At 44.4% G+C, this 12,415-nt stretch overlaps 1 protein-coding gene across 2 annotated transcripts in view; it reads right to left on the bottom strand.

The window, feature by feature from the left end:
- Positions 1-12,415, bottom strand: part of SYT16 (synaptotagmin 16) — a 38,149-nt gene that overhangs the window by 4,629 nt on the left and 21,105 nt on the right. Inside the window, exons 4-5 of one of the 2 annotated variants that reach the window (XM_082762481.1) lie at positions 9,997-10,440; positions 8,742-8,931 (exon numbers count right to left, since the gene is read on the bottom strand). In XM_082762481.1, the coding sequence (XP_082618607.1) occupies positions 8,742-8,931; positions 9,997-10,440 (634 nt within the window). The remainder of the gene's footprint in view (positions 1-8,741; positions 8,932-9,996; positions 10,441-12,415) is intronic. The other variant, XM_082762482.1, reaches the window with a different exon arrangement.

The following is a 12,415-nucleotide window of genomic DNA, read 5'->3' as shown; positions in this document are numbered from 1 at the left end:
AAATCAAAATCTCACATCTTCTGCATAACTTCAGTAAATTTTCCAAACCAATCCCACGTGCAGGCAGAAAGCTGAAAAGGCTCCTTTCTGCTGGCATGTAAGCGAGGCGAGTGCTGGGACACGGGAATTCATTTCAGCAGAGCCCTACAGAGCCAACCAAGTTGCAGTCACTACAGCCAAAGCAGCACGTGGCATAACTGGGCAGCCGTCTAGTGAGCAATGCTGCCACTGGAGATGAGCTCCGTTTCAACACTAAACAAGTGCCACAGCTTAAACCTCACAGGTGTTCCACACATCCCAATTTTCCATCCATTTAATGGACAGGTTTCTTGCAGTGTGTCACATCCGTCACATCCCTTAGTGAGGCCTCAAGTTTTGCAAGCGTGAAGTAACAGAGCTGGCTTTAAAGACAACCCAGCACTGCACAGCTGATGACTTAAACCAAGAATCAAAACCAGAAAATTAGGCTTTTTCCTTCATACACATCAGGATCTGTTAGGTAATTCTCTGGCACCATCCTGCCTGCACAGTACCAAGGTCTGAGGGAGTTTTGCACACATCATCTGGCTAAGGTGAGAATGTGCAGGCTGGGAGGAGAAGCAGCTCACTGCGGAGCTAATACCAGGAGCCTTACTCACCTCCGTGTAAACACAGGCACAAAACCAGAGCAAGTGACATCAGGCTGCTAATTCTTCTCAGATTTATTCCACTGGGTGTATTCTACCAGCCAAAAGAATCGAGCTTGCCTGAACAGAAATAAAGGAGTAGGTGTGGATAATATATTTAGCATATGAAATTTGCTTTGCAGAGCTGGTGCGTACGAAGCAGAGCTGTTATTCTGCTTCACTAACCACATTTGTGGCTCGCTCACCCGTACCGCATTGTGCTCCTTTCAGCACCTTTTTAGGTGTCTGATTGGAAAACACTTCCCAGCTCTTTTTGTAGTCCAGTCTGCTTCTCTGAGATGGAAAGCTCTCCCCTTGGCTTGGCTTTGCCAAACAAAATCCACCCCTGGGTACCCGGTGAGATTAGTGGAACTAGAGCAAGGATGAACTTGCCGGTTTGCTGAGGAATGTATGTGTGAGAGCATCTATTCATTATGAAGGCAAACATTTTCCATCTAATTACATGCTCAGATTCAGTAATGGCCTCATTACTGTGGTATCTCAGCACTTTACACTCCTCAGTGTATTTACTTTCATGTCACCTCTGTCAAGCACAAAAGGAGAAGAAAGATTAAGGCTTAACATTCCTCAAAATGCCTTAAGGCTCACCTTCTCTTGAGGCACCTATCTCACTGATGTGAAGAGCCAGACCTCTTAATACCTGGGATTGTGTGGCACTGAAGCTTGCCTCCAGTTACACAAAAGTCTGTGAAGACGCAGGAACAACGTCAGATTTTGCCAAGACCAATTTCAGCACCGCATCCACCAGGTTCTCCTTTCCATACAGACTTTGGACCAGAAGCTCTTGCCACAGATCATTTTTACGTTGAACTCATCATTCATCCCAGGGATGAGTGGAGCAAACAACGCTCACAGACACAAAATATCAACACCTCTGCATTTAATACCAGAGTGAAAAGCACTAAATCAAGGAACACTGCAAGCAGCCAGACACATTTTGGGCTGGCGCTGCGTATTACTCCAGAGGTTTGGCCAAACGTCTTCTCCTGCAGACTGCTCTGTCTCCATCAGCAGTGCCCCAACCATAAAACACCTCTTGAGAGCTCATCTGCAAAGGCAATCAGTTTATCCGTGATTTTTCTAATGACCCATTTCTGTCATCATCCTTCCAAGGGAACTAACTGATAATGACAACTCAGGGGAATAATCAACTATAATTTATACGTTCCTGGTTTTGGAGCACGGAGCGTAGCGTGAGCTCTGCTTTCACTTACCCTAAGCCCCACCATTATTAAAAACACTGACCTGTGAACAAAAACACTGCAATACAAAAGGGTCCAGCTCCCTGCTTGAATTTATATTTAGAAAGGAAATAAACAACCAAAGACTTCTGACCTCTCAGGCTGTGGACTGCAGGGCATAACGCAGCGCTGTGCGGACTCTCCCACCCTCCCTCCAGGCAAGCTAGCTTGTTTCCAAAAGCAGTACAACCATGCCAGCATGCTGCAATCTGGACTAATAAGACCCATGGTAAAATAAAGCCTAGGGCCTTGAGCTTAATTTCCCCCAGCTGGCATGGCCACGCTCCCAGCCCACAAAATAAACAGCAGCAAAGCAGCCTTGGGGCAGCATCCCTGCTACTCTGCACAACTCAGCATGAAGATCTCTTCCCTGGTACCCCCACTAACTCAGACTGACCTGTCCCAGGAGGCTGCTGCTCTGTCAGCCCATGGCTTTATCTCCCCATGAAACCGGCACCGGGGCAGCAATCCCTGAACCTGGCTCACTGCAGCTGTAGTGGGGAAAAGAGCGCGGAGGAAAATTAGACTCAAGCTTTTGTGGCCAGCCCCATGTCGTGAAAATCTGCACTGGGCCAGAGGCAGCTTGTGGCCTACTCTGTTTACTACACAAGAGCTGAGAGCTGCCTACTATGTCGCTGAGGAGCCAAATTTCTTTCCCTGCTTCCACCGAGCCTCTGCCGCTGCGGTCCCCCTCCTGCGGCTGGCAGCTCTCCTGCAGGGAGAGGCTGGGATCTGGCAGCCTCCGCGGCGTCTGAGTCACTGGGGAACGGACCAGCAGTGCCTTTCGTTTGAAAGGCAGCAGAGAAGGGTGCTGTGCTCCCTGGAAGCACCTCTTGGCCTCAGCAGGGGGAATTGCCAGCACGGACAGCTTGTTTCCTGCAAGTTGAGGGGCAGGAGATGAGGGGTCTCTCCAGCTGCACGAGGTCTGTCCTCCAGTAAGGGCAATTTCAGTGCTTCCTACAATGTTTAGTGTGCTTTATGCTGCCTCAGAGATGCGTGAAGGCACAGCTTCTCAGCAACAGCAGCGATAACTCTGCTGCAGCATGATGTGAGGGCACTTAGGTTTGGTTCTCATCTCCAGCGACGGTGCCCACAGGCACGGCTTTATCGGACCGCCTGCCATCAGGCCGCCTGCGAACGCTGCTCCGTGCACTTGCTGTGGGCTTGCATTAAACATTTGGCTCCAGAGGAAATTTGGAATTAGCAGGGAGCAATTCCTTTGTCTTCTGCTCATGTTTGGAAGGGAAAAAAGAAAAAAAGATTTTTTTCTTTCTATTTCACAGCTATGGGACTGGGAGAAGCATCGCCATGCACTCTGCTTCAGATGCACTCTTCTGGTTCTGAAATACCTTCACATTATCCACAGCAAGTGTACCATGGTCACAGACATACAAAACCATTGAAAATGTTAACAGATAACTGCAAGTGCAAGCTATCACGGATTCTGTCACTGGGTTTGTTTAATTATTATGGAACATCCTCACCAAAATCTCCCAATTGCTCCTTGAAAGCTCCTTGGTTTTTGGTACCAAGTCTCACATGTCTCACATGGAAGAGTTACACAGTCAGTCCATCCACCCAGCAGTGCCCAACGGCACTTGCCTCAGAAAATCTATAAAAACAGAGCATATACTGGCTGCATATAATGGAGGGAGCCAGAGCTGTATATGGCATTCATTGTGCAGGTGCTTGGATATTTACAATCACATAGAATTTTTTCTTTTTCTCTGTATAATATATGATTGATTGATTTTTTTTTTCAGACGGTATTTACTATAAGCTAATACCTCACTCCCAAGAGGCTCTGAGTCCACCCGTGTTGAGTATGAATCCCACCACCATACCTTACATTTATCCACGCTTCATCTTCCACACCAGTGCCCAGCTGCTCACTACTGAGACATCCTTCTGGAACTCCCTGCAGCTGGCCACTCTTCTACCCTGAACAAAGCTTCCTCAGCTTATTTAAGTTGATGCAAGATATATCCAAGGACAGGCAATGAAAGATGTCGAAGGAGACGTGGTTTTGTACAAGCCCACTGTGACCAGCTGGCAAGTAGTCAGCACCGAGCATTTGCCCAACACCTCTACTGCTGTTTACCAAGCTCTCTGGGCTGACTCCATCCCAGCTGCCTGGTACAAATCACCCTTTTATTACTGATGAGATGGGAGCAGGAATTACAGAGCTTTAGGAGCTCAAGCAAGCTCCCTGTTCAGTGCCAGATATGCTGGTTAAAAGTTACCTTTTTATTCAGCTTCCTGGTCTAAGTGGGATCAATTAAAGAAATTAACCCGTGTCTTAGTCCTCTAGGAATGAAACAAGGATAATAACTTTCCTTCCCCCACAAAGAATTTGATAAGATAAAATCCACTAATGACTTTCAGGCACTCTGATACTAGACCAAAAAATACCATCTGAGGACCCTAATTTTTCTACATGAGCAGCTTCTGCACTTCTTGGCAGTGTTATCCGGGGCTCAGGTAGATGTTTGTTTTCAGACAAGTCCTTACTTCAAGAATTTCTCCTGTTCCCAATAGAAACTCTGATAGCTTGTTCTCTCCCTCCTGTCTTTCCCAGAGTTAGTGCTATTGTATTTGTTTAATGGGGTTAATATGCTGCTGGTATAATAATGATCATGTACGGATGTAATTACTATGTGTGATTAATTCTGCAGCTGCTGAAAAGCTAGGAGGACTTTTCTTAGACATGGGAATATCTTTACAATAGTCCTTCTCAAATTGCACTACACCCAGACGTAAACCCCAAAAGCAATGTGAAAGAGGAAAAGCGAAGGCTGGATTAGAGGAGGGAGAGCTGCACCCAGCAGAGCCGCTGATGGAGGTTAAATATCTTGTGGGCAGAAACCATCCTTCTGCTGCCTGTTCACACACTGATGAGGGCAAACGATCCCCGGTCCATCACTACAATCCCAAGGTACTACTATCCCATACAAATAGCACGTAACCGGTTATAAATTTTTAAAGATGTGTCTGCCAGTGCTGTATGCTTCTCTTGTTACTTTCCTTACAGTAAACATCCTTTAAGTGAACACGCTGAGCTTTGTTCTTCTAAGAAAACCCAATACCACAGACCGAAATATGAACCCCTATGAAATGCTAACTTGTTAATGCTGGCATAACTAACGTTACTGATTTTTACAAGAACCGAAGAGGAGGAGGTGCACAGGACACGTCTCATTAGTGCTAAAACACCTGGGGTGCCCACATCTGACAAAGCTGTAAATGCATTTGTGCACGAGGCTTTTTGGCAGACACTGCCAATTTACAGTCCAGTGCTGCAACCCTGCTCCTGAGTGCTCTTAAGTGCTCTGAGTGATAATGGACCTGTTTGTGTGCTCAGGGATTGTGAACTCAGCTCTTTAAGTCTGCATATTCCCCAGAACAATGCCTGGATGCTTATTCTTGATCAAACGATCCTTGCATTCCACATATGTGACCTGAAGAGAAGACACTGCCTGGTAGATTTAAGTCTCTGCGGGCTACCCAGCTGTTTCCTAACCCAGCTATTACCCACGTAAGCACCCATGACTTTGATACTGGAGTGACTCAGTTCAACTCTGCATCCCATTTAAAGGTTTAAGTGAAGCATAAGATGTTCCCAGGAAAAAAAAAAAAAAAAAAAACAGAGATGTGCACAATCCCCCAGCTCTAATCTTCCTCTCCTTCTCCAGAAATTACCTGCTGTAGCTTCTGCGGTTTTTAACACCTGAAATCAGCAGTGCCTGAGCCCAGTTCCCTCTTCTGCACACTGAAATCCCTTTGCAGAGAGGCCAAGAAGGGAGCACAAGTGCTGCAGGAGATGTTGAGATCACCTGTGCAGGACCCCAGGTGGCAGGTAAGGTGGGAAAAGAGCACAGCTGGAGAATTTGCTGTCTTGTAGGAGTCTCCTGTCATTGCCCACAGCTGCAGCTGGCAGCAGTAGACAATACTAAAGCCACTGGGCTGCGACAGGACCACAAAAGGGTACTGCAGAGTCTGTGTGCAGTCTTACCACATGTAACTGCCCCACAGAGCAGTTTGGTCTTGATATTTATGTGTTTTGAAGCACTATTATGTCTGAAATCCCCGTGATAGTGTCAAGAAATAAATTGCTCTCTCCAAGCCTCAAAGAGCAGAGCCATGGAAAGGCTGTACCTGAGGAAACACAAGGGCTGTTTCCTCGCCCTCCAGAAAGGGAGGCAGCAGTTTTAGTTTTCACCTAGTGAAGGACTTATTGAGCTTCTCATTCAGCCACCAGCATGTTTCAGACAGCAACAATCCCACCTCACAGCACTCCTCTGCAGCGTCTGCAGGAGCTATCAGTGAAAAGCTACTCCAGCATCTGAGACAAGTGCTGGTTTTCTTCCTGCTTCTACTTAGCTTCTTTTGATTTCTGCTTCACAGGATTTTCCTCTTCTCAGCACACTACTGGGCACTTTACAGGCGCAGAAAAAAATGAGGTGAGTTTGAGTAAAAGAAGCAGATAGTGATAGGTTCAGAACTTCCTTGTAATGAACTTCGCCTGATAGCAAATCTAACATCGAGACCTAGCTGGCTTGATAATGCTAAAGTTGATCTGGATATAGAAAGGGCGCAAACGGACAATGGGACAATGCAGGATAGCCTTAATAGCACAGACAGGGAGAACCATTATGAACCAGTGTCAGGAATATTAGTTTGCACGGCCAGCTTATCGAACTGATTTCATTAGGTTTATCTGAAGCCCCACAAACACAGAAAGCAGAAAATTCAGGCAGAATTTAAAATAAAAGCTCCCTCAAAGAATGCCTTCTTTTCTCGTGCTGTTCTCTTCACATCAACAAACATGCAAAATGCTTATCAGGTTTAAAGATGCTGCCAGCCAAGCTACTGCTTTCCTGTGTGCCCATCAGCTAAAAAGCTTAATGGGACGTCTAATCAAGGCAGCTAAACTTTTCCATCCTGAAAGCAAATTTGTGCACACATGGCTAATCTGCCAAACCCCATCCCTTGAGAGGCCCAGGACAGACACAATTATACAGCACTCAGACGATGAATTTGAGGGTTGCTCAGCTTACTGCAGCACACGGAGCGAGACACCACGCACCCAGAGAGACGCTCATCAGAAGCATACCAACAAATGTCAGCAATCTGATCATGATACCGCAGGTAGTAAATTGGAGGCCAATTATTTGAGTTCTTTGCAATGCAAACATTTCATTTATGGGGAAAAGGGTGGGGCAGTACAGCTGCCTGACTGAGCCAGATGCAAGGCTTGCGCAGGGCCTGATTTAAGAACAGAAGTGCTGCAGAATCCTGCCCTTCAGGCAGTAAAGTGACAAAACTCCAAGACCACAGATGGAAAACACAACCAGAAAAACTGCAGCAAATTAACTTGGACTTATATTGGGACTACTTTCATTTGATGTCTGAGGATTAAACTTCAGGAATATGTTCATTTTGCATAAACACATGTGAACTTGCTTGCTAGAGAATGTGGTAAGTAAGAACCTAGCCTTAACCTACCTTTGCTTTAAATCAACTAAAAATGCCCTGATTTGAAACTTTTAATAAAACATAAATGCAAACAATAGCATGCCTTTAAGTAACTGCCATGGAGATCTTTGTTGTCACAGCTAATGCGAGACGAGCTAGGGCTACACAGACTGAAGTCATGTGTTTTACTGTTGCAGAGACTTGCACTTAATTCTTGAAGGATTGATTGCTCACACAGTCAGGTTTATTTATGTAATGAATTGAAGTACTGAAGTAGTTTAGTAGAAACTTAAGTTTTCATGTCTGTACACCAAAATATCAGATAAATGCTTTGCTAGCTCTGGAATAAAGAGCACAGCATCTTGCAAATGCAATCTTAGCATTTTGCAAGCTGGAGATACAGCATCAAATCCAGTGAATGCAAAGAGCTGTCAAAGGTTCTTACCTTCGGTACCATTGACAGACAGACAACCAAATCACAAAACCCAAACACAACAGCAAACAAAAAATGCTATTCCACATTGCCATTAGCTGCTGGTTTCAGCCAGCAGGCAAAAGGATAATATGGGATGAATACAGAGCTGCCATTCAAACCCTGAATAAGGGGCACAAGCAACAAAGCAGATAACGCCACGCACTATGGTTGCCCGGCCCCATCTGTATCACAGACATTAGCACCATCCATCCACTGTCCTCCTCAAGGACTAACTATAGCTCAGGCACTAACCAAACCTACTGAAAGGCAATTTCCATTTTTTCCTTTAGGTATTGGAGGAAGGGAACTCAACTATTGAGACTCAATAGAACATCTTTCAAATCCTCTTTCTACAAAAGACTTTTTTGTGTGGCTACAAAGAAATCACAGCAGGAAGATCCCCCAAGGGCCAGAAGCACCAGGTCACCCAGAGCTCAGCAGCACAGAAGGGGACTAAAAGTATAGCCCTAGGAAATATTGAATGGCACTAGGCAGGGCCTCTGCGTGTCACATGGGAACATATAATCACTCAAAAAGTGCTTCTTTTTTTCTGTGGATTTGCTGAAAATTACTCTGTGCTCTGGGTGTAATAGCACTTCTGCCATAATCAGCTGTGGGAAAGGTACATGCAAGAAAAGGAGCATTCTGGTATTGCTGTCCTGTCAGCTGCGTCTTCATATGATTGCCTCCATTTACACTGCAAAGTTTCCCAGCACACATATTTGCAATAATGCTCTTAATTTTCAATCAGACGCTCTGCACGGAAACCTAACTCAGAAATGGCATAATTGAATATCTCGAGGAGGAAAATAAAACACAAATTTTGACTCTGTGGTGTTATTTAATAGCAGTGAAAGTACTTACCAGGTGGCCTATTAATTGCGAGGTTTCGGAAATGACTGCCTTTGATCATCTCCACTGACAGCCGCCCTGTAGTGGCATTGTACGACAAGCCCACGAGCAGCTCTGGCACCCCTCCATGCGACAGGGACTGTGTTGAAGAAGCGCTATCACTGTGAGAGATTGCTGACAGACTAAGCTGAGAGTCTGCACTCTGCAGGGAAAGAGCACTGAAAGTCTCATCAGATTTTTCACCGCCACCCTCCCTTTAATTTATATCTTGTAGCCTTGCTTAGTAAGATCTCCCTTAAGAAATGGCAATGACTAAGAATGAATTATGATAAGGCACCAAAAGAATCAGAGCATTACTTTTACAAAAACACCATTTAGCTTTCTCTTTAAAGATGAAGAACGCTATGTAATGTGTAAATCTAGTGTAAATCAAAGCCTCTGAGATAAGCATACATCCTAGCTCATTAAATGCACAGAAAATCTTAAAAAAAAAAAAAAAAAAAAAAAAAAAAAAAGACTTTTGGATGGAATGCATTTTGGGTTTTTTTTAGTCATGTACTGCGTATTTTCTTAATTTCTTTCCTTGCACCATGACATTTTCTCTATCCCCTTCTCACCCAGCCTGTGATGTTTCATTCATTTTGTGTGCCTAACGTCTTACTGAGCTTCTTGTAGACAATGAATCATGTCAGAGCTCATCTACACAAACTGATTGGCATAGCCAGAGCTGGATACAACAGTGATATGCATGGAAGGCTATGAAGCAGCACTGCCAGTTCCTCCTCCCATGACCTACCACTCCAATCTGCCATGAAAAGAAACATTTTCTGAGTATTTCTGGTAACGTGGAAACTGCTCAATGCAGAGATCCACAGGCCAGGAGCTAGTGCCAAATGAGGTAGCTCTTGAACTGGCAGTAGTACAGCTCCACCAACATAACGGTGCACAAGAACTACTGTTCTCGTTGAAATGAAGGTAATTAGCCTTTGTGGCTCCAGGACCCAAGCTATTAATCCTGCATGGCACGGTGTTTGATGAGTTGTATAGAAGTACAAGCTTGCTAGGTGAGCCATGATTAACGAGGCACAGCTTTCTGTGTAGAAGATGTGCCCTGTGCTTCCCCTTACTGCTACCTGTGGTAAATGACAGTAGGACAGACCCACCAGTTGCATCCTAATGGCCCTGAATTGAAGGTATTAAGAACAGCTGGTCCCCATTCACTAAAGGAACAATTTTACAGACTCCAAATTTCCTTCATCAGACTTACAGTCAAATTACTCCTTGGCTCCAAGACCAGCGTCACCTTCACATCCCTCTCCTGGCTGATGTTGCTCAGGTAGAACAGCTGTTCTCCCATCATCTTCTCTCCAACCATCTTGTGCACAGCATAGAGGCGGAAACGGATGGCGTAGCCACTCAACTCATGTGGCTCCAGCTTACTGAAAGTAATTTTATCCTTGAACATGGGGACAGGTCCTCTCTGAACGCTTGTTTTACCCCTCTGTTTCTTGCTTGGCATTAGGACTGTGTGCACTTGCCAGGTGTTCACACCGCTGCGGTCTTTGTCTGGGACGTCCCTGGCCTCCAAGACAGTAACCACCAGTTTTTGACTTGAGGCTTTATAAGTGAAGATGACATCTAGATCACCGCATCTACAGACGGGCTGATGGGCACTCTCATGAGCTGGTACACTGTTTACTTCATCATGCTCCTGCAAAGAGAAGGAAGAAATAAAACCTCCATCAGAGCTGAACTGCCTTTGTGATTCCAACTCTACTTAAAAACTTTTCATCTCCTCACTTGTGTTTGCAAATGTGGACAGTTTCTCTGCAAAACAAGGGTCCCACTTTCTTTTGAGATGCCAATGCTCATTAACTGCCTGATCCTGTGTAATATTCCCCATACAATCTAGTAAGCAACAGGTTCCATCAATATTTGAATGTTTTGCAGAAGACTGTTAACTTGGCAAAAATTGTACATAGGGGAAAAATGTTTTGGTTTGGTTAAAAAAAAAAAAGACAACCTATTACTTTGAATATACACTGAAATTTTTTCAAGATGGCTTTTTTTTTTTTTTTAACATTACTGAAATCAAACAATTTCATCGAACCTGCTACCTTTTTGGATATTTTGTTCTGTAGGAAACTAAGAAAATTAAGCACTGTGTTCAGTTTGATTGAAGGGGAAAATCATAATGTCAGAACTTGTGGCAGAATGGAAATTCCATTTCTAGATGCTACCCTATAACTCAATAACTTTCCTACTGCTAAAGCAATGATAATCAAGAAAAACGGTCTGATTAAATACATATTGATTCTTTATTCACTTTTTAAATCTCCCAAGAGATGCATCTGTTCCTTCTGTTCAGTGTGGGTACTAATACGTTCGGAACAAGAATTCAAAATACAAAATCAAAATGTGCAGATGAATTCACACGCGATCTTTTACCTTCTTCTAAAGCAAAAATCATCTTGATAAAATAAAAAATGGATGCTCACCTTACCTTTTGATGAGTGGGCGTGTGCGTTTCTGTTCAAAAGTGCTTGTTATCTTAGAGCTAGAATGTGCTTCATGTGATAAAGGGGTTGCTATAGTGATCAATGATTTGTATTTAAACATGAGTATACACTGTACTCGGGAAAGATTTTCAGTTAATAGCCAGAAGGTGAATTAAGGCCTGTCACTAGCAGTCTGAGTCACCCTCCTCCTCAAACATTTATCTTCTTTCGCATTTCAAGTAACACTTCTTTTCAACAGAGGGATCTTATTGTTTAGAGCACAGATGATGGGCCAGAAGACTTCTGATGTAATTCCCTTGAGAAGTTTCTAGGGCGGCCTGTGTCTCAACCAAGATCTCAGACAAATCTCAAAATTTCCATCTACTTCCTGTCGATCAGCTTTTCAAGTGTTCAGGCTCATCTGCAGAGCTCCAACTTTCCTTATTTTTACAAGTGTTTGAGGCATTCATACCTGTGGCTACAGATGTCCATCTGTGTACATTAGTGATGGAGACCTGCTGTCATATATTTTGCATTAGTGGTGTCAAAGAGAGAAAAATCACCTCTTGGTCAGCGCTCAAAATGACTCAGTTGCTCATAAAAACACCTTTCTGTATGAGCAGCAGGTTTCAAAGACAAAGATGCCAGGCAGGCCGGGCTGCCGGGAGAGAATGTGATGTTATGCAAATGCAAGTGCTGCTGTGTAGCTGTCAAGTTATTTCTGTCTGGCTGCTGAAATAATATTTAAGAAGGAAAAGCAAAGGGATTGCACTTGATTCATGCTTCCCCCCACATGTTCATCCCTCCCCACTTTCATCCGTGCATTTGCTGTTGAGGAGATGGGATCAAGGCACATTTGAGAATTGCTGCTGGAGTACAGAGCAAACTCTGCTTGCAGCACTGCTGCTTTCATTGACATGCCTGAGCTGGGAACGTGCGTACCTGTGCGTCATCATCTTGTACAAAAAGCCAAGAGGCACTTTCCTACCAACAGAGCTGAGCGTCTCATCTTCTGGCTGCCTGAAGGGCAGGCTGAAGGTCAGATATCTGGTCTTTGACAGAGCAGTTAAAATGGATCTGGATATTAGGAAATCTCAAACTGTGCTACAATAGCTGTGGCCACATCCACTGCAGAGAAAACTGCATGTGTTGGAGGAAAGGAGGGAAAGAATGCCAGACTCCGTGCCA

Source organism: Aythya marila (assembly GCF_965140915.1).
Source record: "Aythya marila genome assembly, chromosome: 5".
Classification (NCBI taxonomy): domain Eukaryota; kingdom Metazoa; phylum Chordata; class Aves; order Anseriformes; family Anatidae; genus Aythya; species Aythya marila.
The sequence above is the reverse complement of the archived record's forward strand: the minus strand, read 5'-3'. Positions and strand labels throughout refer to the sequence as shown.